Source organism: Notechis scutatus, chromosome 1 (assembly GCF_049901735.1).
Source record: "Notechis scutatus isolate UNSWTSFEM ecotype Mainland chromosome 1, rNotScu1.2, whole genome shotgun sequence".
Classification (NCBI taxonomy): domain Eukaryota; kingdom Metazoa; phylum Chordata; class Lepidosauria; order Squamata; family Elapidae; genus Notechis; species Notechis scutatus.
Genome location: NC_142009.1, coordinates 3,757,267 through 3,779,731, shown reverse-complemented (window position 1 = coordinate 3,779,731; position 22,465 = coordinate 3,757,267). Strand labels below are relative to the sequence as shown.

At 49.6% G+C, this 22,465-nt stretch overlaps 1 protein-coding gene and 1 long non-coding RNA gene across 2 annotated transcripts in view; one reads left to right on the top strand and one right to left on the bottom strand.

The window, feature by feature from the left end:
• Positions 1–22,465, bottom strand: part of MYO18A (myosin XVIIIA) — a 222,074-nt gene that overhangs the window by 13,782 nt on the left and 185,827 nt on the right. The window contains 9 exon segments of the mRNA XM_087955982.1: positions 4,243–4,287; positions 7,462–7,601; positions 9,721–9,906; positions 14,708–14,845; positions 14,954–15,033; positions 17,343–17,463; positions 20,117–20,230; positions 21,309–21,455; positions 22,190–22,294. Coding sequence (XP_087812108.1) covers positions 4,243–4,287; positions 7,462–7,601; positions 9,721–9,906; positions 14,708–14,845; positions 14,954–15,033; positions 17,343–17,463; positions 20,117–20,230; positions 21,309–21,455; positions 22,190–22,294 — 1,076 coding nt within the window.
• The window catches only part of LOC148132658 (uncharacterized), a 335,548-nt gene that overhangs the window by 183,687 nt on the left and 129,396 nt on the right, over positions 1–22,465 (top strand). The gene's annotated exons all lie outside the window — the stretch shown is intronic.

Sequence of the window (22,465 nt, the reverse complement as noted above, 5' to 3'; positions counted from 1 at the left end):
TCTAGTCCAACCCCCTGCCCAAGCAGGAGTCCCTACACCATTTCTGACAGATGGCAGCCCAGTCTCTTCTTCAAAGTCTCAAGTGATAACCCTAATGAGGCCCTCAATGAAATTGATAACACATAACGGATAACAGATAATCAAAGTTGGAAGGGAATTTGGAGGTCATCTAGTCCAACCCCACCACCCAAGTGGGAGACCCCTACACCGTTTCTGACAGATTGGCAGTCAACTCTCTTCTTTGAAGGCCTCCAGGGATGAAGCTCCCACCGTTTCTGAATAACAGAATAATAACAAGAATGGGAAGGGACCCTGTAGGTCATCTAGTCCAACCCCCTGCCCAAGTAGGAGTCCCTACACCGTTTCTGACAGATGGTAGTCCAGGATCTTTTTGAAAGCTTCTGGGGATGAAGCTCCCACAGAATAATAGTAGATAATAATAGATTAACAGAGATTGAAAGGAACCTTGGAGGTCATCTAGTCCAACCCCGCCCCCTGCCCAAGCAGGAAACCCAAGTGAAGCGCCTGGAGGTGAGGGGAAGGGGTGAAAAGGGTGGAGGGACTCCCTCCTCAAACGGGCAAACCTTGGCAGGCAAAAGGCCCTTACTGATCTTACAGATTAACAGAGTTGGAAGGGAACTTGGAGGTCATCTAGTCCAACCCCCCGCCCAAGCAGGAGACCCTACACCATTACTGACAGATTGGCAGTCCAGGCTCTTCTTGAAAGCTTCTAGGGATGAAGCTCCCACAGAATAACGACAGATAAATAGAGGTTGGAAGGGACCTTGGAGGTCACCTAGTCCAACCCTGCCCCCTGCCCAAGCAGGAGACACCAATTCTGACAGATTGGCAGTCCAGTCTCTTCTTGAAAGCCTCCAGGGATGAAGCACCCCGAAGGCAAACACTGATTACGCCAACATTAAGCCCAGATCAAACATCGCTTCGTAGGAGAGGTTAGTCCTCCATTCATTAAGCGACCGTTCAAAGTTACGACGCTATTGGAGGAAAAGGGACCTAGGACCGCGTTTCGCACCAATGACCATTGCAGACTGTGGTCACGTGACCGAAATTCAGACGCCTGGCCAACTGACTCGTAGTTATGACGGTACCCAGGGTTGCGCGATCCCCATTTTGCGACCACCTGACAAGGGTAGGGGGGAGCTGGATTCACTTAATGCCCGCGTTAACAACGGCAGTGATTCCATCCGTCAAGGAAGTTTGGGACGGTTTGGGTTTCTTCAGCGACAGACCGAAATCCGCGATCGTGCGCGGTTTCGATCTGTGCTCGCTGCTGGAGCGCCCCGATCCTTTGGATTCGGGGCTGAAGCCACTCCGTAGAGGTGGTGAAAGAGGGGGGAGATTGCTAGCCGAGTGGAGGGGAGCCACGTCTCTCCTCCTTGCCTGGTCTAAACTCCCTTCCCCGAAGGCGGTTGCGGCGGTGGTCAGAAATGGCCACCTCAAAGAAGAACCCAACTGGAGAAGATTGTGCAGGAGGAAGACGAAGAGGAAAGCAGGTCAGACCGGGCTAAACAACAGAGAACATCGAAACAAGGTACCCTGAATCTAAAAGTACTTAGAGGGATACTTCTGAAAGAAGATTTCTAAGCGGCGAAGGAGAAAAGGAGGTTAAAACCCCCTTTTTAAAAACCTTGATATTGACAATTACAAATGGTATGGACAGAAATTTATGTTAATCTATTTTGACACTAATAGGCAACTTTAAGCTGAAATCTGTGTGTCAAAAGGAGAATAAAGATGTTTTTTTGGTCATTTTAAAGCCCTAAAAAGGAGAAAGGAGTGGAGGCAAAAGGGTGGGATTGGGAATAATGGAAAAATGGAGTGCCACCTGGAAAAATAAAGAGTCTTTGAAAAGATTCCCAAGGATTCATTGTAACTGAAATCTTATTAAAAGATGGAGTAACCCCGCGGAAAGGAAAAGGAAAGGAAAGAAACAAGAAGGAACAGTCTGGGATCATTTGGTGATTTAAAAACAAAAGTTTTTGGCATTGGTTTTTTCTTTCTTTTTCTGTTTTTACTTAAAGTCAATCGGGTGGTTGTTCAAAAGTGTTTAAAATGCCGTCACAGGAATTGAAGATGAGCCTTAAAAAAACAGAAAGAAGATGCAGAAAGGGGAGGAAGATCCTTTGGCTTCGTATTTGAATTTCTTGAAATGGAGATCCTGAACTATGAAAAGCAGAAGGGAAAGCTTCAAGAGCAAGAAGAAAGAAGAGCGGGACAAAGAAGAAGCCATTTTCAAGGATCAAATAATGCAAAGTGTGATTAAAAAGGGGGAAAAAGGAGTTAAAAGTTTGAGATCAAAGGGAACAGCCCAAAAGAAAAATAGTCCAAACAAGAAGTATAACAGCAAGAAGCAGAAAAGAAAACTACAGAAGGGAAAATTAGAGAGAGAAGGGTATAAAAAAAAGGGATGAGAAAAAGAGTGGGGCGAAGAGATAGAAAGGGAAAGAATTTATAAGGGACAAAAGCGGGAAACAAAGAAAAAGGGGAAACGTACTGGGATTAAAGGTATTTGCTCAGCTAGAAAACACAGAGACAATGGCTAAATTAAGTGAAAAGTGGGGATTCTGCAAAGGTACAAAAGATAGTGTTTGTGACAGTAGAACACTGTAATGAGGTAGAAAAGAAATAAGTAAATAATCTATGAGATAAAATTGTATTGTTATGTAGTGGTATGTTTATTTATAATGCAATAATATTCTAAAGATTGATAAAATAAAGAAATGTGAAAGATTTATAAGGAAATTTATACCAGTTACTAGAATAAATTTGAATAATTATTTTGCTTATTAATAGTAAATAATTTATAAGATAAAACTGTATGGCTATCCAATGATATGCTTATTAACAATTAACGTAATAATGAAGAAGGGAGGGAAACATTTCAATTGTTCTCAAAGATTGATAAATATTGAAAAGAAACGTGAAAGATCTACAAGGCTCATACCAGTACTAGAATGAATTTGAATAACTATTACTAACGTTTGTTTTCGCGGGTACTTACATGTATGGTATTCAGCTTTGTTCGGGTATTTTCCCACGTCATTATAGTTGTGCTTTTAAAGTTGTAGCAACGTTTCGGCAGAATCTCATTTACAACTTTAAAAGCACAACTATAATGAGGTGGGAAAATGCCCAAACAAAGCTGAATACCATATATATATATACATACATACATACATACATACATACATACACACACACACACATATATATATATTGTTTTTGCTATGTTTTTAGAATTTTTCTTTTTACATTTTCAAGGGGAAGTACCAAGCAGAGTCTGAATGATGAGATTTACATGATATAAAATATATATTAGAAATTTGAATGTTATAATTTTAGAATGCACAAATTTAATGTCTAATGAGATTTCATATGAGAATAACAATAAGACCTAAAGGTGTTGCACTCCGATTGGCAATCATAGGGGGAATTTTGCTTTTTAAGAACGTTGGAAGAGAACATATGAAATTGTAAACAAGACAGACGAAAGTATAAGTAAATAAAAAGATATAGAAATTGAGGTAAAAGAAATACAATTGAATAAGAAGAAAATGAGATAACCATAAAAGAAAATTAAGGGAAGCAAAGGGAGAAATAGTGAGAAGTTGGAAAAAGAGTAATAAGATATGAAGTTGAATATATAAGATGAATATGCATATGAAATTGTGTCTATATGGAAATGTGATAACCTGGAACCATGCTGTACTCAAATAAGATGTTTTATTTGTTTTGTTAAAACTCAATAAAACTTTATTTAAAAAAAAAAGGAAGTTGGGACGCAACTCGCTTAAGAACTGTCTCGCTTAACGACCGAAATGTACGGCTCCGTTGCAGTCATAAGCCAAGGATTACCAGTAAACAAGATTCCTCTTCCATCCCACCCCGCAAAATTCATTATTCTTCCCAAGCAGACCTCCCTTCCTCCGACCCCAAGTTAACAGATAATCAGAGTTGGAAGGGACCTTGTCGGTCATCTAGTCCAACCCTCAGTTAGTTCCCTAACGCGGGGTTATCAGGACGCGCTAAGACAAGAGCTTAAAAAAAGGTTAGAGCAGGAATGGTCAGACCCATGCATGTTGAGGCATGCTGCAATGGGGGGGGTACTGCCCCCCCCCCTCAAGCTCTGCCCTCCTCCCTCCCCCCCCCCCCAGCATGCTTGGGGTTAGGCGTAACACGGCTGCGTTACTGGGAAAGCTGAGACAGTCCATTCCTGCTTACAGCTTATTCTTGCGTTTCTGGTACTTGGACACCACGTCCTGTAAACTGGAGAATTGGGTTGAGGGAGAAGGAATTGGGGGTGGGGGGCGGAGAGGGGAAAAAGAAAGCAAAATAAAATTCACGGCAAACAAAAACATTTTTATAAAAAAAATAAGTAATCCACTTGGAAGGAAGGGGAAGGAAGGAAGGGCGTAAGGGAGCAAGAAGGAGAATTGGACAGAAAAGGAGGAGGAGGAGGAGGAGGAGGAGGAGGAGGAGGAGGAGGAGGAGGAGGAGGAGGAGGAGGAGGAGGAGGAGGAGGAGGAGGAGTGGAAGAAGGAGAAAGAGGAGAGAAAGAAGCTGAAGGCGAGAAGAAAGACAAAAAGAGGAGGAGGTGGAAAAGGAGGAGTAAAAGGAGAAAGAGAAGGAGAGAAAGGAAGGAGAAAGGGAGAAGGAGAGGAGAAAGACAAAAAGAGGAGGAGGTGGAAAAGGAGGAGTGGAAGACGGAGAAAGAGGAGAGAAAGAAGCTGAAGGAGAGAAGAAAGACAAAAAGAGGAGGAGGTGGAAAAGGAGGAGTAAAAGGAGAAAGAGAAGGAGAGAAAGGAAGGAGAAAGGGAGAAGGAGAGGAGAAAGACAAAAAGAGGAGGAGGTGGAAAAGGAGGAGTGGAAGACGGAGAAAGAGGAGAGAAAGAAGAAGCTGAAGGAGAGAAGAAAGACAAAAAAGAGGAGGAGGTGGAAAAGGAGGAGTAAAAGGAGAAAGAGAAGGAGAGAAAGGAAGGAGAAGGGGAGAAGGAGAGGAGAAAGACAAAAAGAGGAGGAGGTGGAAAAGGAGGAGTAAAAGGAGAAAGAGAAGGAGAGAAAGGAAGGAGAAGAGGAGAAGGAGAGGAGAAAGACAAAAAAGAGGAGGAGGTGGAAAAGGAGAAGTAGAAGGAGAAAGAGGAGAGAAAGAAGAAGCTGAAGGAGAAAAGAAAGACAAAAAGAGGAGGAGGTGGAAAAGGAGGAGTAAAAGGAGAAAGAGAAGGAGAGAAAGGAAGGAGAAGGAGAGGGAAAAGACAAAAAAGAGGAGGAGGTGGAAAAGGAGGAGTGGAAGAAGGAGAAAGAGGAGAGAAAGAAGCTGAAGGAGAGAAGAAAGACAAAAAGAGGAGGAGGTGGAAAAGGAGGAGTAAAAGGAGAAAGAGAAGGAGAGAAAGGAAGGAGAAGGAGAGAAGAAAGACAAAAAGAGGAGGAGGTGGAAAAGGAGGAGTAAAAGGAGAAAGAGAAGGAGAGAAAGGAAGGAGAAGGAGAGAAGAAAGACAAAAAGAGGAGGAGGTGGAAAAGGAGGAGTAAAAGGAGAAAGAGAAGGAGAGAAAGGAAGGAGAAGGAGAGAAGAAAGACAAAAAGAGGAGGAGGTGGAAAAGGAGGAGTAAAAGGAGAAAGAGAAGGAGAGAAAGGAAGGAGAAGGGGAGAAGGAGAGGAGAAAGACAAAAAGAGGAGGAGGTGGAAAAGGAGGAGTAGAAGGAGAAAGAGGAGAGAAAGAAGAAGAAGCTGAAGGAGAGAAGAAAGACAAAAAGAGGAGGTGGAAAAGGAGGAGTAAAAGGAGAAAGAGAAGGAGAGAAAGGAAGGAGAAGGAGAGAAGAAAGACAAAAAGAGGAGGTGGAAAAGGAGGAGTAAAAGGAGAAAGAGAAGGAGAGAAAGGAGAAGTGAAGGAGAAGGAGAGAAGAAAGACAAAAAGAGGAGGAGGAGAAAAAGAGAAGAAAGTAGAAGAAAGAGAAAGAGGAGAAAAGAAAGGGGAGAGAAAGGAGAATGAAAAGGAGGAGGAAGAGGAGGAATCCATTTGGATGGGAAGGAAGCTGGGGGGGAGAGATTCCCAGCTCCTGCAGGGGGCAAAGGGGAGGAAATGGGGGGTGTTTCCTGGCCCGTGCAGGAGGCGTCCAAGGGGTGGCAGGTCAAAGGCCAAAAGGACCCTCGATCTCCAGAGGCGGCTTTTGCCCGTCCTCTTTATAACCAGCTGCAAAACCTCTGGCCGGCCTCAGAGGGTCCCCAAGGGAGAGCTTGAACCCCAGAAGTGGGGAGTCACGGAGGGACCGGGTTCAAGGAGGGGGTCTGGTCAGCCAGCCCACAGGGGATGGCCTTCCTCCCCCAGCCCCAAATAGCCCCAGCCACCCACTTCGCTACCCATCCATCCAATCTCTCTCTCCATCCTTCCATCCATTATCTATCATCTCTATCTATCTCTCTGCCATCCATCCATCCAATTTCTCTCCATCCATCCCTTTGTTCGTTCCTTCCTTCCATCCATCCAATTTCTTTCTATCCATGCATGCGTTATCTATCTACCTACCTACCTATCTACTGTCCATCCATTATCTATCTATCTATCTATCTATCTATCTATCTATCTATCTATCTATCTATCTATCTATCATCTATCTCTCTCATCCATTCATCCAATTTCTCTCTATCCATACATGCATTATCTACCTACCTACCTACTTATCTACTGTCCATCCATTATCTATCTATCTATCTATCTATCATCTATCTATCTATCTATCTATCTATCTATCTCATCCATCCATCCAATTTCTCTCCATCCATCCATCCATTTGTTCGTTCCTTCCATCCATCCAATTTCTCTCTATCCATACATGCATTATCTACCTACCTACCTACTTATCTACTGTCCATCCATTATCTATCTATCTATCTATCTATCATCTATCTATCTATCTATCTATCTATCTATCTATCTATCTATCTATCTATCTCATCCATCCATCCAATTTCTCTCCATCCATCCATCCATTTGTTCGTTCCTTCCATCCATCCAATTTCTCTCTATCCATACATGCATTATCTACCTACCTACCTACTTATCTACTGTCCATCCATTATCTATCTATCTATCTATCATCTCTCTCTCTCTCTCTCTCTTTCTATCATCCATTCATCCAATTTCTCTCTATCCATACATGCATTATCTACCTACCTACTTATCTATCTACTGTCCATCCATTATCTATCTATCTATCTATCTATCTATCTATCTATCTATCTATCTATCTCTATCATCCATTCATCCAATTTCTCTCTGTCCATGCATGCATTATCTCTCTCTCTATCATCCATCCATCCATCCATCCATCCATCCAATTTCTTTGTCCATCCTCCCTCCCTCCCTCCCTCTCTTCCCTCCACGTACCCTCCGTCTACCTATCCACTGACGTCTGTCCCTCCTCCCTCCCTCAATGGCTGTTTCACCTGTTGATGAGGTCCTCGTTGTCGTCGCTGTCCATCTCGTCCTCGATGGCGGCCTGCAGGTCCCCGATGCGCTTGAAGGCCAGCTTCAGGTCCGCCTGCAGGCTCTGGTTGGCAGCCTCCAGGCTCTCCAGGTCCATCTCCTGCGAAGAACCAGGCAGACCCAGCCGGGGGAGGGTGTGAGTGCGTGTGTGTGTGTGTGTGTGTGTCAGCCACTTCCCCCTGGCCTCGCCCCCAGGCGTGCAATTGCCCCACCATCTTCCCACCTGCCCTTTCTTTCTTCCTATTTCCCACTCTCCCTTCCCATTTTCCTTCCTTCCCATTTTCCTTCCTTCCCACTTCCTTTTCTCCCTCCCACTTCCCTTTCTTTTTTCCTATTCCTCCCTTCCTTTCCTCCCTTCTTCCCTTTCTTTCCCTCCCTTCCCATTTTTCTCCCTTCCTTCCATCTCCTTCCTACTTTCCTCCCTTCCCATTTTCCTTCCTTCCCATTTTTTTTCTTCCTCCCACTTCCCTTTCTTTTGTTCCTATTCCTCCATTCCCATTTTCCCTCATTTCCTTCTTACTTCCCTTTCTTTCTTCCAATTTCCCTCCCTCCCTTGTGTCTTCCCTTCCCCCCACTTCCCTTTCTTCCTTCCCAATTCTCTCCCTCTCTTCCTATTCCCTTTTCCCTTTCCCCCTTCTCCCCTCCCTCCCATTTCCCTTTCTTTCTTCCTATTCCTCCCTTCCCATTATCCTTCCTTCCTTTCCTTCCTTCTTCCTTTTCTTTCTTCCTATTCCCCTCCCTTCCATCTTTCCTGCCTCTCACTTTAGTCCACTTTAGGAAGGAGGGAGAGAAGGAGGGAGGAAGAGAAGGAAGGAGGGAAGGAAGGAGGGAGGGAGGGAGGGAGGGATAGCAGAACAATAGAGTTGGAAGGGACCATGGAGGTCTTCTAGTCCAACCCCTGCTCAAGTAAGAGACCCTATCTTTCCAGACAAACAGATGCCCTTCCTTCCTTCCTTCTCTTTCTCCCTCCCTCCTTCTTTCCCTCCTTCCTTCCTTCCCTCCCTCCCTCCTTCTCTTCCTCCCTCCCTCCTTCCTTCCTTCCTTCTAGTACTGATGATGTTACCTAGTTGGTTCATGAAATGTCTGCAAGGAACAACCCAGCTCAGAGAGCACCAAGGACCCAACTATCATCCTTCCCTCTTCCTTCCTTCCTTCCTTCCTTCCTTTCCTTCCCTCCCTCCCTCCCTCCCTTCCAGCATTGACGATGTTGCCTAGTTGGGTCATGAAACGTCTGCAAGGAAACCACCCAGCTCAGAGAGCCCCAAGAACCCAATTATCTTCCTCTTCTTCCTTCCTTCCTTCCTTCCTTCCTTCCTTCCTTCCTTCCTTCCTTCCTTCCTCCTCCCTCCCTCCCCCTCCCTCCCTCCCTCTCTTCCAGCATTGATGATGTTCCCTAGTTGGGTCATGAAACGTCTGCAAGGAAACCACCCAGCTCAGAGAGCCCCAAGAACCCAATTATCTTCCTCTTCTTCCTTCCTTCCTTCCTTCCTTCCTTCCTTCCTTCCTTCCTTCCTTCCTTCCTTCCTCCCTCCCTCCCTCCCTCCCTCCCTCCCTCTCTTCCATTGATGATGTTCCCTAGTTGGGTCATGAAACGTCTGCAAGGAAACCACCCAGCTCAGAGAGCCCCAAGGACCCAATTATCTTCCTCTTCTTCCTTCCTTCCTTCCTTCCTTCCTTCCTTCCTTCCTTCCTTCCTTCCTTCCTTCCTTCCTTCCTTCCTCCCTCCCTCCCTCCCTCCCTCCCCTCCCTCCCTTGCAGCATTGATGATGTTCCCTAGTTGGGTCATGAAACGTCTGCAAGGAAACCACCCAGCTCAGAGAGCCCCAAGGACCCAATTATCTTCCTCTTCTTCCTTCCTTCCTTCCTTCCTTCCTTCCTTCCTTCCTTCCTTCCTTCCTTCCTTCCTTCCTTCCTCCCCTCCCTCCCTCCCTCCCTCCCTTCCAGCATTGACGATATTGCCTAGTTGGGTCATGAAACGTCTGCAAGGAAACCACCCAGCTCAGAGAGCCCCAAGGACCCCATACCAGCCTATTTCGCACCGGGCTTCCCCGGACGGATTCGCCGGAGTCCTGGCTTGGAAGCAGAGCTGAAGCAGACCTCCGGGCCAGGGCAGGGAGGGGAGGGGAGGGGAGGGGAGGGAGGGCAAGGGAAGCTGTGCTGGAAGGCCGGCCCGGTGGGCCCTCGGGAAGGAAGCTGGGCCTCTGCGCTGGGCCCCTTACCAGTTCGTGCTTCTTCCGGCTTGCCTCGGCCTCCTTTTTGGCCAGCTCTGCCATCTCCTCTTTGGTGTCCCGGAGCTGCCGCTGGAGCCGCTTGTTCTGCTCCTTCTCCCGGTTCTCGGCCGCCGTGCGCTGGTCCCGCTCTTCCGTCAGCTTCTCCATGTTCTCCTTCAACCGCGTGGCCAGGCTCTGGGGAGGGGGGGAAGACACAAGGAAGGAGGAGACGTGGAGCGTGGAGTGGCACGGGAAGCGCCAGGCCCACCTCCAGCCGAGGCCCATAAACCGCGGCACAACGCTTCATACAGCCGTTTACAGGGTCAGCAACAATCTGGGGTGTTTTTGTTTTTTTACCGACCTCGGAAGGACAGAAGCCTGAGTCAACCTGACGCTGGTCAGGATCGAACTGTTGGCAGGTGGCAGAGTCAGCCTGAAATACTGCATTGTAACAACTGCACCACTACATCTTCCTCCCTCCCTTCCTTCTCATTTCTTCCTCCCTTCTCATCTTCCTCCCTTCCTTTAGCTCATTTCCCTTCTTTCCTTCTCATTTCTATTCTATTCTATTCTATTCTATATTCTATTCTATATTTTATTCTATTCTATTATTTCCTGATTCTATTCTATATTATTCTATTCTATTCTGTTCTGTTCTGTTCTATTCTATTCTATTCTATTCTATTCTATTCTATTCTTTCCTGATTCTATTCTATTCTATTCTATTCTATTCTAATGAGGATATATTGCTATAAGTTTGATAATATTGGCTAAAAGAGATGTGTTTGTGTAAAAATGAGAAATTAAAGGGGAGCAAGCCCGCAGAAAACATAAATACATGCAATAAAGGCAAATGCAATAATGGGCAGGGGATTTATTAAGGGATAACTATAAATTAAGATGCAATTTTGAACGATTAATGAAATGATGTGAATGATTTAAACCGTAAGCATATTTAAAATATAATTAAGGGAGACAAAGTGTAAGTTGTATTTTTGACTGATTTAAAATGTAAAACACCTGGAACCCCAGGGTTCTCGCAAATGTATTTATACCATTTAAAAAAATTTTTTGCACAAAGAAAGAGTGTCTTTAGCAAGGACCTGAAGACACCCCCCTCAACCCCAAATCCTGCCCAACCCAGCCTCGGAGCTGGAGGGGGCCTCTAACCCCCTCACCCCCAGGAATAGGGGCAGAATCCAGAGCTTTCCAGCCCCGTGGATTGTGGTGCAAAGGAGATTCCCATTCCAACATCCACTCCGACAACCCTCAGCCACCGCTGCAGCCATGCCCTTGGGGGGGGGGGAGGCAATCCCACTCCACCCCCCACCCCCACCCCCACGAGCCAGCGTGGCAGGTGGAACACGCGAGAGGAAGCCACGGGCTGGGCATCCATATTCATCTGCCGTGCATAATGGAAGAAGACAGCAGCAATTATGGGAGGGGGGCGATGCCCGGTCGGCCCCTCGCTCTCTGCCGAGAGATAATGGAACAAACGGAGGCAGCCCTATGAATTTACATGAGGAAGGGGGGAGGACTGGCTGGAGGGAAGGGGGGAGGAAAGGGAGCAGGGAGGGCATCTGCAGACTCAGGGCCCTGGAAAGAAAGAGAGGGAGAGAGAGAAAGAGAGAGAAAGAGACAAAGAGAGGGAGAGAAAGAGAGAAAGAGGAGAGAGGGAGAAAGACAGAGAGGGAGAGGAACAGAGAGAAAAAGAGGGAGAGAGAGGAACAGAGAAAGAAAGAGAAAGTGAAAAAGAGGGAGAGGAACAGAGAGAGAAAAGGAGGGAGGGAGAAAAAGAAAGAGAGGGAGAGAGAGAAAGAGAGAGAGAGAGAGAGAGGAAGAGAAAGAGAGAAAGAGGAGAGAGGGAGAAAGACAGAGAGGGAGAGGAACAGAGAGAAAAAGAGGGAGAGAGAGGAAGAGAAAGAGAGAGAAAGAGAAAGAGAGAAAGAGAGGGAGAGGAAGAGAGAAAGAGGAGAGAGGGAGAAAGACAGAGAGGGAGAGGAACAGAGAGAAAAAGAGGGAGAGAGAGGAAGAGAAAGAGATAAAGAGAAAGAGAGAGAGAGAAAGAGAAAGAGAAAGAGAAAGAGAGAGAGAGAAAGAGAGAGAGAGAGAAAGAGAGAAACAAAGAGGGAGAGAAAGAGGAGAGGGGGGAAAGACAGAGAGGGAGGGGAACAGAGAAAAAGAGAGGGAGAGAGAGAAGAGAAAGAGAGAGAAAGAGAGAAAGAAAGAGAGAGGGAGAAAGACAGAGAGGGAGAGGAACAGAGAAGAAGAGAGGGAGAGAGAGGAAGAGAGAGAGAGAAAGAAAGAGAAAGTGAAAAGAGGGAGAGGAACAGAGATAAAAGGAGGGAGGGAGAAAAAGAAAGAGAGAGGAAGAGAAAGAGAGAGGAAGAGGGAGAGAAAGAGAGAAAGAAAGAGAGAGGGAGAAAGACAGAGAGGGAGAGGAACAGAGAAGAAGAGAGGGAGAGAGAGGAAGAGAGAGAGAGAAAGAAAGAGAAAGTGAAAAAGAGGGAGAGGAACAGAGAGAAAAGGAGGGAGGGAGAAAAAGAAAGAGAGAGGAAGAGAAAGAGAGAGGAAGAGGGAGAGAAAGAGAGAAAGAGAGAGAGGGACTAAGACAGAGAGGGAGAGGAACAGAGAAAAAGAGAGGGAGAGAGAGGAAGAGAAAGAGAGATAAAGAGAGACAGAGAGGGAGAGAAAGAGAGAAAGAGGAGAGAGGGAGAAAGACAGAGAGGGAGAGAAAGAGAGAAAGAGGAGAGAGGGAGAAAGACAGAGAGGGAGAGGAACAGGAAAAAGAGAGGGAGAGAGAGGAAGAGAAAGAGAGAGAAAGAGGGGGAGAGAGAGAGAGAAAGAAAGAGAAAGTGAAAAAGAGGGAGAGGAACAGAGAGAGAAAGGGAGGGAGGGAGAGAAAGAAAGAGGAAGAGAGGAAGAGGAGAGAGGAAGAGAAAGAGAGAGAAAAAGAGAAAGAGCAAAAAGAGGGAGAGGAACAGAGAGAGAAAGGGAGGGAGAGAAAGGAAGAGAGAGAAAGAGAAAGAGAGAGAAAGAAAAAGGAAGGAAGGAAGAAGAGGGGGGCTTTCTTCGCCAGGCGTGGGCAGAATCAACGGGGCGGGGGTTGGGGGCGCCTTGGGAATTGGAAAAATAGATTTAACTTGGTGTGAAGTAATTACAGCATGTAATGTAAGGAGAAAAATAGATTCTTTCCGTTGGCGGCTGCTGCAGTCGGCGGGGCTCCCGTGCCTCCCCTGCATATTTATCACCCGCCTGGGGGGAGAGAAGGGGGGACGCAGGGAGGGGAGGGAAAGGAGGGAAGGGCCAAGCCAAGAATGGCGGAGAAAGAGGAAGGAGCATCTCCGGCTCCCCCCAAACGAGGGTCTGGGGGCACAGAAGAGACCCGCCCCCCCCAGCCAGGAGGGGCTGGGACAGGGGTCAGGGGCTTGCCGGGAGGGGGGCGGGGGGCAGAGCCAGAGTGAAAAGAGACGACGGGAAGCCAGAATTGCAGCTAGTCCTCGACTTACGACGGAGGCCGACATTTCCCTGGCCTACGCGGCGTTGAGGGGAGTCGCGCCTCATTTCGCGACCCCTTTGGCCGCCGTTAAGCAAATTGCTGTGGTCGTTAAGTGAATCGTGCGGTCGTTAAGTGAATCACGCAGTCCTTAAACGAATCTGGCTTCCCCCACTGACTCTGCTTGTCGGAAGCTGGCTGGGAAGGGTCACCAATCGTGATCATGTGAAAAAAATCCCCCAGGGCCGTCGTAAATACAAGCCAAGCCCTGAGTTTCCGTTGCTAAGCAAGACGGTTGTTCAGCGAGTGGCGTCCTGGTTTTTTTTTTTTTTTTGAACGACCTTCCTGGCCGCAGTCGTTAAGCGAATCGCTGCCGTCGTTCAACGGATCTACATTCCACACACCCCATTTAATGGGCAGGTCAGAAGGTCGCCAAAAGGGGGACCCCCACCAGGATGCTGTGACCGTCGTAAATGCAAGTCAATCGCCGAGCTATCAGAATTTTGATCGATTTTGCGCTGGGGATGGCCGCAGAAGCCGTAGGCGCTTCCCCCAGGGTACATCACGGTTTTCAGCAGGGTTGTAACTTCCGACGGTCACTAAAGGAATGGTCGTAAGTCAAGGACTCTCTGTCTTTCAAAAGAGTGGCTCGTCAGAAGACAGAAGAGGGCTTAACCTCCCGTGATGAGATGCCTCATCCCTGGAGGCTCTCAGGAAGAAATTGGGCTGCCATCTGTCGGAAATGAGTAGGGGCTCCTGCTTGGGCGGGCGGGGGGTTGGGCTAGATGACCTCCAAGGTCCCTTCCAACCTCTGTTAATCTGTTATTATTCTGTTATTCAGAAGTGGTGGGAGCGTCATCATCCCTGGAGGCTTTCAAGAAGAGACTGGACTCCCAATCTTTCAGAAATGCCGTGGGATTTCTTGATTGTGTGTGTGTGTGTGGGGGGGTTGGACTAGATGACCTCCAAGGCCCCTTCCAACTCTATTCTGAATTAATTAAAGTGGTGGTGGTGGAGGGGGGCTTCACGGCTGGAAGCTTCCAAGAAGAAACTGGACTGGCCATCTGTCCGAAATGCCGTGTGTGTGTGGGGGGTGTCTCCTGCTTGAGAGCTGGACTAGATGACCCCCCAAGGTCCCTTCCAACCTCTGTTTAACCTGCTATCTCTGTTCTGCTCTTGTGGGAGCTTCATCCCTGGAGGCTTCCAAGAAGAGACCGGACTGGGCATCTGTCAGAAATGGTGTAGGGTCTCCCTGCTTGGGAGGGGTTGGACTAGATGACCTCCAAGGTCCCTTCCAACCTCTGATTATCTGTTATTATTCTGTTATTCAGAAGTTGTGGGAGCTTCATTACTGGAAGCTTTTAAGAAGAGACCGGACTGGGCATCGGTCAGGAAATGGTGTCGGGTCTCCTGCATGGGCAGGGGGGGTTGGACTAGATGACCCCCCGAGGTCCCTCCCAACCTCTGTTTTTTCCCCTTTTGGGAGGGGGCTTCCCTCACCTCCAGGCGCTTCACTTGGGTCCTCTCGAACTCCAGCCGGGTCTCCAGCTCGCGGATCTTGGCCTCCTGCCGGCTGACCACCGACTTCTCCACCATGCTCTGCTCCACAAACTCCAGCTGGCTCTGGAGGCCTTGCAGCTGCGGGGAGGGGAGGGGAGGGGAGGGGAGGGGCAGAGGGGGTCGCTCAGAGGGGCTCCAGAAAGGCTGCACCCCCACATCCCCGTGGCCCTGGGTTCGAGGCGTTACCTTCTCCTGCAGCTCCTGCTTCTCCTTCTGGGCGTCTTCCAGCTGCGACTGGAGGTCGTTGATCTGGCCCAGGTCCCGTCGAAGCCTTTGAGGGGGAGGGGGAGGAGGGGGCCAAGGTTAGCCGTGGCCCTTGCGGGAAGGGGGGCACCCCTCCCACCCCTCTTCTGCCATGAGGCCCACCCTCACCTTGCCCTGACAGGGTGAAGTCCTGCCTGGCAGGCGGTGGCGCTCCAGGTTGGAAAAACAGCTTCCTTCCTTCTTTCCTTCCTTCCTTCCTTCCTTCCTTCCTTCCTCTCACCTTCCTTCCTCCCTTCTTTCCTTCTTCTCTCCTTTCTTCCTTCCTTCCTTCCTTCCTTCCTCCTTTCTTTCCTTCCTTCCTTCCTTCCTCCCTCCCTTCCTTCCCCCTTTCCTTCTTTCCTTCCTCCTTTCCTTCCTTCCTTCCTCCCTTCTTTCCTTCCTCTTTTCCTTCTTTCCTTCCTTCCTCCCTCCCTTCCTTCTTCTCTCCTTTCTTTCTTCCTTCCTTCCTAACTTCCTTCCTCCCTCCCTTCCTTCCCCCTTTCCTTCTTTCCTTCCTCCTTTCCTTCCTTCCTTCCTTCCTCCCTTCTTTCCACCCTTTTTCCTTCTTTCCTTTTTCCTTCCTTCCTTCCTTCCTCCTTTCCTTCCTTTCTCCCTCCTCCCTCCCTTCCTTCCTTCCTTCCCCCTCTCCTTCTTTCCTTCCTCCTTTCGTTCCTTCCTCCCTTCCTTCCTTCCTTCTGTCCTTCTTTCCTTCCTCCCTCCCTCCTTTCCTTCCTTCCTCCCTCCCTCCCTCCCTTCCTCCTTTCCTTCCTTCTTTCCTTCCTTCTTTCCTTCCTTCCTCTTTTCCTTCCTTCCTTCCTTCCTTCCTTTCCTTCCTTCCTCCTTTCCTTCCTTCCTTCCTTCTGTTCTTCTTTCCTCCCTCCCTCCCTTCCTTCCTTCCCACTGGAGGTTTTCAAGAAGAGATTGGGCAGCCATTTGTCTGGAATGGTCTAGGGTGGCCTGCTTGAGCAGGGGGGCTGGACTAGAAGACCTCCAAGGTCCCTTCCAACTCTGTTATTCTGCTTTCCTTCCTTCCTTCCTTCCTTCCTCTCACCTTCCTTCCTTCTTTCCTTCCTTACGTCTCTCTCTCTCTCCTTTCTCTCCCCTCTTTCCTTCCCTCCCACCTCACTTCTTCCTTTCTTTCTTTTTCTTTCCCCTTCTTCCTTCTCTCACTCCTCACTCCTTTATTCTTTTTTTCTTCCTTCCTTCCTTCAGTCTCTCTCTCTCTCTCCTTTCTCCCTCCTACCTCACTTCTTTCTTTCTCTCTCTCTTCTTTCTCGTTCCTTCTTCCTTCTCTCACTCCCTACTTCTTTATTCTTCCTTCCCTTCCTTCCTTCTCCCCTCCCTCTCTCCTTCCCTTCCTTCTTAGTCTGACCATCTCCTACCAATTGCCTTTCCTGCCATCGTTCCTTCCTTCCTTTCTTTCGTCTCTCTCTCTCTCCTTTCTTCCCTCCCTCCCTCCCACTTCACTTCTTTCTTTTCTTTCTTTCTTTCTTTCTCTCTTCTTTCCTTTTCCCCTTCTTTCCTCACTCCTCATTCCTTTATTCTTTCTTTCTTTTTCTTCCTTCCTTCTTTCCTTCCTTCTCCCCTCCCTCTCTCCCTCCCTTCTTACTCTGACCACCTCCTACCCATTGCCTTTCCATCCTTCCATCCTTCCTTCCTTCCTTTCGTCTCTCACTCTCTTCTTTCTCCGGCCTCCTTCCTTCCTCCCTCCCTCCCTCCCACCTTTCTTTCTTTTCTTTTCTTTCTCTCTTTCTTCTTTCTCTTTTCCCTTCTTCCTTCCCTCACTTCTCAGGGAGGAGAGGAGAGGGGAGGGGAGAGAGATGGATGGATCAATGGAAAGAAGGGGGAGAGAGAGAGAAGAAAGAAAGAAAGAAAGAAAGAAAGAAAGAAAGAAAGAAAGAAAGAAAGAAAGAAAGAAAGAAAGAAAGAAAGAAAGAAAGAAAGAAAGAAAAGGGAGGGAAGGAAGGAAAGGGAAAAAAAGTGGAGGGATGGAGGGAAGGAGGGAATAGAAAGAAAAAGAAAGAAGTGATGGAAGGTAGGTGGGGAGAAAGAAAGGAAGGAAGGAAGGAGTGAGGAGGGGAGGGAAGGAAGAAGGGGAGAGAGAAAAGAGAAAGAAAGAAAGAAAGAAAGAAAGAAAGAAAGAAAGAAAGAAAGAAAGAAAGAAAGAAAGAAAGAAAGAAAGAAAGAAAGAAGCTCCAGCTCTGCAATCACTGACCAATGGCTGCTCCCCTCCTGGCCAAGAGCGCATGGGGAGGGGGCATGTGTGTGCATCTGTGTGTGTGTGTGTGTGTGTGTGTGTGTGTGTGTGTGTGTGTCCCCCCAGCCAAGGGACCCACCTGGGCCACGGCAGCCTTGTGCTTCTTCATGAGTTCGTTCAGGTCCTCCTGGTCTTCCTCCAGGCGGCTCTGCACCTCGTTCTTCTCCCGCTGCAAACGGCTCACCTGCTCCTCCAGCTGGGGGGAGGAGAGGGAAGGAGGGAAGAGAGAGACGTCAGCCCCTCCGCCCTGCCACCGAAGGCCTTGGGGAGGGAGTCCGACTCGCAGGGGTGGGCTGCCCAAAAAAGGAGCAACCGGTTCTCTACCCAACGGCTGGGTGAAAGCCATCGGTGGGCGTGGCCTAGTCCGCCTCCTGAACCACGACTGGGAAGGGGGTGTTTTCGCCCTCCCGGACTCCGGAGGCTTCCTCAGGCCTCAGAGGGCGAAAACAACCTCCCTGGGCTCCGGAGGCTCTCCGGAAGCCGGAAACGGGCCCATTTTCGGCCTTTGGGAACTTTCCAGAGGCCCGTTTTCGCCCTCCCCAGCCTCCGCGTGGGCCCTGCACTTACCTGGGATCCAAAATGGGCTGTGTGGGGACTCCTGGGTGGGGAGGGTGGACGGGGCCAGACAGTCATTCCACTACCGGTTCGGCAAACCAGGTGTAAATTTAACAACCGGTTTGCTGAAACCGGTGCGAACCGGGAGCAGCCCATCCCTGAGTCCGAGGCCTCAAAGGGAGGGAGGGGACCAGACCTGGGGGGGGGAGGGGAACCCCGATATCCCGGTCCGTCTCAACCCAGAGCAGCCTCTACGCTGGTTGAACCGCAGTGAAAACCTCCCTGAGAGATTGTGCTGTTGGACGGCACAACTAACAGGCAGCCCTCGACTTTACAACTGAGCCCGACATTTCTGTCGCTAAGCGAGAGACGGGCCCGAAGGATGCCCCCGTTTTATGACCATTCTTGCCTCAGCTGAGGTCGCCAAAGCGGATGACATGACCCTGGGGGACGGGGAATGACACACTGTGACCATCACAACGACGAGTCACCCACCGAGCGTGTGAATCTGGATCATGTGATCTTGGGTCACAAGTGCGAGATGCGATCATTGGTCCTTTTTTTTCCCCCTCAGGGCTACCGTCACTCCAAACAGTCACTAAATGAACTTGCCGTAAGCCAAGGACCCCCCTGTATTTCACATATTTTTTATCCCTTGGTGTTTTTTTTTTGTTGAAATGGGATTCGAAAGCGCCCTACAAATAAATAAATCCCACCCTGGAACAGCATGAAGTCTAAGACCCCCCCACCCCCCACCCCCCACGTGTGCCAGAAGGGCTCTGCCAACCGGCCTGGTGGCCACTCGCCCAAGGCTGCCCCCCCCAAAGCGACACCGAAAGTGGTTTGGGGGCACTTTTGGAAGGGGTGGGGCCATTTGGCATCCCAGAAAATGCCCTTTTTTGGCTTCTCCGGGAAGAACTCCAGAACTGGGTCTGTAAGTCTGCCAATTAGCCGGAAGCTTTGATGTCTCCTAATTAATCCTCTTTCTCTCTCTTTTTTTTAATTAAACAAAAAGAAAATGCAAGGAACAAAGTTACGCCCTCAGTCAATGCCAGTGAGATGCCTGAACTAGATATTAGCTCAGCTGAGGCGCAGCAATTGTGCGAATCAGCTGAGCTTCACTCGCGCGCAGAGGGCTAAAATATAGACCTTTGTCAGCGCTGGAGAGCTGCCTGAACTGTTTTTTTAGCTCAGCTGAGGCGCGGCAATCATGTGAATCAACTGAGCTTCACTCGCACATGCAGTGCTGAAATACAGACCTCTGTCAACGCTGGTGAGCTGCCTGTTTTTTAGCTCAGCTGAGGCGCGGCAATCACACGAATCAGCTGAGCTTCACTCGCGCACACAGGGCTCAAATACAAACCTCTGTCAATGCCGGTGAGCTGCCTGCTTTTTAGCTCAGCTGAGGCGCGGAAATCGCACAAAAATAGCTGAGCTTCACTCACATGCGCAGGGCTCAAATACAGCCCTCTGTCAATGCCGGTGAATTGCCTGAACTGTTTTTTAGCTCAGCTGAGGCGCAGCAATCATGTGAATCAGCTGAGCTTCACTCGCGCATGCAGTGCTGAAATACAGACCTCTGTCAACGCTGGTGAGCTGCCTGATTTTTAGCTCAGCTGAGGCGCGGCAATCATGTGAATCAGCTGAGCTTCACTCGCGCATGCAGTGCTGAAATACAGACCTCTGTCAACGCTGGTGAGCTGCCTGCTTTTTAGCTCAGCTGAGGCGCGGCAATCGCACGAATCAGCTGAGCTTCACTCGCTCACACAGGGCTCACATACAGACTTTCTGTCAACGCCAGTGAATTGCCTGAACTGTTTTTAGCTCAGCTGAGGCACGGCAATTTTGCGAATCAGCTGAGCTTCACTCGGCGCATAGGGCTCAAATACAGACCTCTGTCAACGCCGGTGAATTGCCTGAACTGTTTTTTTAGCTCAGCTGAGGCGCGGCAATCACACGAATCAGCTGAGCTTCACTCACTGCACACAGGGCTCACATACAGACTTTCTGTCAACGCCGGTGAATTGCCTGAACAGTTTTTTTTTAGCTCAGCTGAGGCGCGGCAATCAGCTGAGGTAAAAAAACACAAGGAAATATAGGACAGGTAATGGCGGGGGCAGGGCTAATCAGAGGTGGTATTTGCCGGTTCTCTGAACTGGTCAAAATTTCCACAACCGGTACGCCAGAACCGGTCCGAACTGGCTGAATACCACCTCTGGAATGGACTGTCTAGTAAGGGTCTCGATTCCACGGGGGGACTGAGTCTGGGGCCATGGGGAGGGGCGTTTGCCTACCGCTCCTTTGGCTTTGGAGAAGTCCTCAATCTGGAGATGCAAATCCTCGATCTCCACTTCCATGGATTTGCGGGCTTTGACGGCGGCCGAGCAGGTGAACTCCGACTCTTCCAGCTGCAGAGAGAAAGAGAGAGAGACCCCCGTGGAAAAGGGACGGTCAGAGGGGCTAGGAATCCCCCCACCCCGCCCTTCAAGGCTCAGGGTCAGCTCTCCTCTTGGGGGCCACTCCTGAGGCAAATGGACTTCCTTGGGATCTTTTTTCGCTTGAAAATGTTTCACTTCTCATCCAGGAAGCTTCTACAGCTCTTCAGAGTCCCTTCGTTCCTTCTTCCCCTTCTTTCCTTCCATGTCTTTCTCCCTCTTTCCTCCCTTCTCTTCTTCACTTCTTTCCTTCCTTTCTTCTTCCACTTCTTTCCTTCCATTTCTTCCTCTTCCCTTCCTCCTTCCATTTTTCCCTTCTTTCTTTCCTTCCTTCCATTTCTTCCTTCTTCCTCCTTCCTTCCTTCCCTCCCTTCTTTCCCATCTTCTTTCCTTTCCTCCCTCCCTCCCTTTTGCTCCTTCCTTCCTCTCTTCTCCTCCCTTCCCATCTTCCTTCCTTCCTTTTGCTTCCTTCCTTCCTTCCCCCCTCCCTTCCCATCTTGCTTCCTTCATTTTGCTTCCTTCCATCCCTTCTTTCTTCCTGCCCTCTGCTTCCTTCTTTCCCTCTCTTCTCTTTCCCATCTTCTTTCCTGTTGCTTCCTTCCTTTTGCTTCCTTCCCTCCCTCTTCTCCTTCCTTCCTTCCCATCTTCCTTCCTGCCTGCCTGCCTTTGACTTCTTCCCTTCCTTTCCTTCTCCTTCCTTCCTCTCTTCTCCTTCCTTCCCAACTTCCTTCCTTCCTTCCTTCCGTTTCTTCCTCCCTTCCCTTCCTCCCCCAAATACCATCTTTTCCCCTTCCTTCCTTCCTTCCTTCCTTCCTTCCTTCCTTCCTTCCTTCCTTCCTTCCTTCCTTCCTTCCTTCCTTCCTTCTTTTTCTTTTCCTCTCTGCTCCCTTTTCCCCCTCTCTAAAGAATCTAAGAAGCTTCTGGGATGAGAAGCAAAACACTTTCGGAGAAGACGTTGAGAAGCCCTCGGAGACCACCATGGCCCAGAGGGTGAAGACCTCCCCACAGAAAAACCCCCTCCCCTTTTGAGGGTTGGCCCAGGGGCCTTCACCTGGTTCTTCAGCTGGGCAATCTCCCGCTTGCTGGGCGCGTTGTTCTTCAGGTGGTCGAGCATCACCTGCGCATCGGCCAGGAGGGCCTTGGTGCGCTTGAGGTCCTTCCGCAGCCGCTTCTCCGCTTCGACGTCCCGCTGGCTGACCTGGAAGGAGGGAAGGAAGCAGAGAAGGGATGGGAGGCCTGGATCGGTCCCTGGAGGACCCCCCACCCACCCTGCAGGGTGTTGGAGAGCAACCGTCCCACTTGGGGGGCAGGAGTGGGATTCTACCGGTTCGGACCGGTTTGGGTGAACCGGTTGTTAAAAGTAACAGCTGGTTCGCTGAACTGGTATTTCGAATGACTGGCTGGCCCCACCCCTCCCAGAAGCCTCCACGTCGCCCATTTTCGATGCAGGTAAAGTGCAGGATCGGCACGAAGGCTCTGAGGGTGGGTGGGTGGGTGGGGGAAATGGGCCTTCCGGAAGTCTGTCCGTGGGCTTGTTTCCGGCTTCCAGAGGGGCCTCCGGAGCCCGGGGAGGCTGTTTTCACCCTCCCAGAGGCCCCCCCGGGGCAGGCTTCCGGACCATTGGGAGGGCGAAAACAGCCTCTCCCGGACTCTGGAGGCCCACCGGAAGCCGGTCCCGCCCACCCAGCCACCGGGCAGCGAAACGGTGGCTGGGATTTTTTTGAATCCCACCCCTGGGAGGGGAGGGGTCACGCGGGAAGTAGCCTGGAATCGTTGCGTAAACACAAGTGAGCAGCCGCCCCCAAAAATGAGCCGTATTTTTGCCTTCCCCACTTGGGGAGATTCCTGTAGAAGAGGCACAAGGCAATGAAGCGGCTCGTTCGGGCTGCCCAGGGGAGGCTCTCTCGCCGCTCGCGCGTGACGAGGGCTAACCTGATCGTTGACGGCCACCAGCTTGTTCTCCAGCTCTCTCTTCTCCCGCAGCACCTTCTGCCTCTCCTCATAGGCCTCCTCCAGCTGCAGCTCCATCTGCTTCAGCTGTGGGGCAGAGAGAAGGGGCTGGTCAGGACAGGCCACGCCTGCTTGGGGTGGGTGGGGGGTTAGGGTGTCTCCAGCTGCTGGAGCTCTTCCGGAGTCCCACCTGCCCAGCACCCACCTCTACCTCCAGGCACTCCCCTTTCTCAGGTAGGTCGCCACTTCAAAACGGTC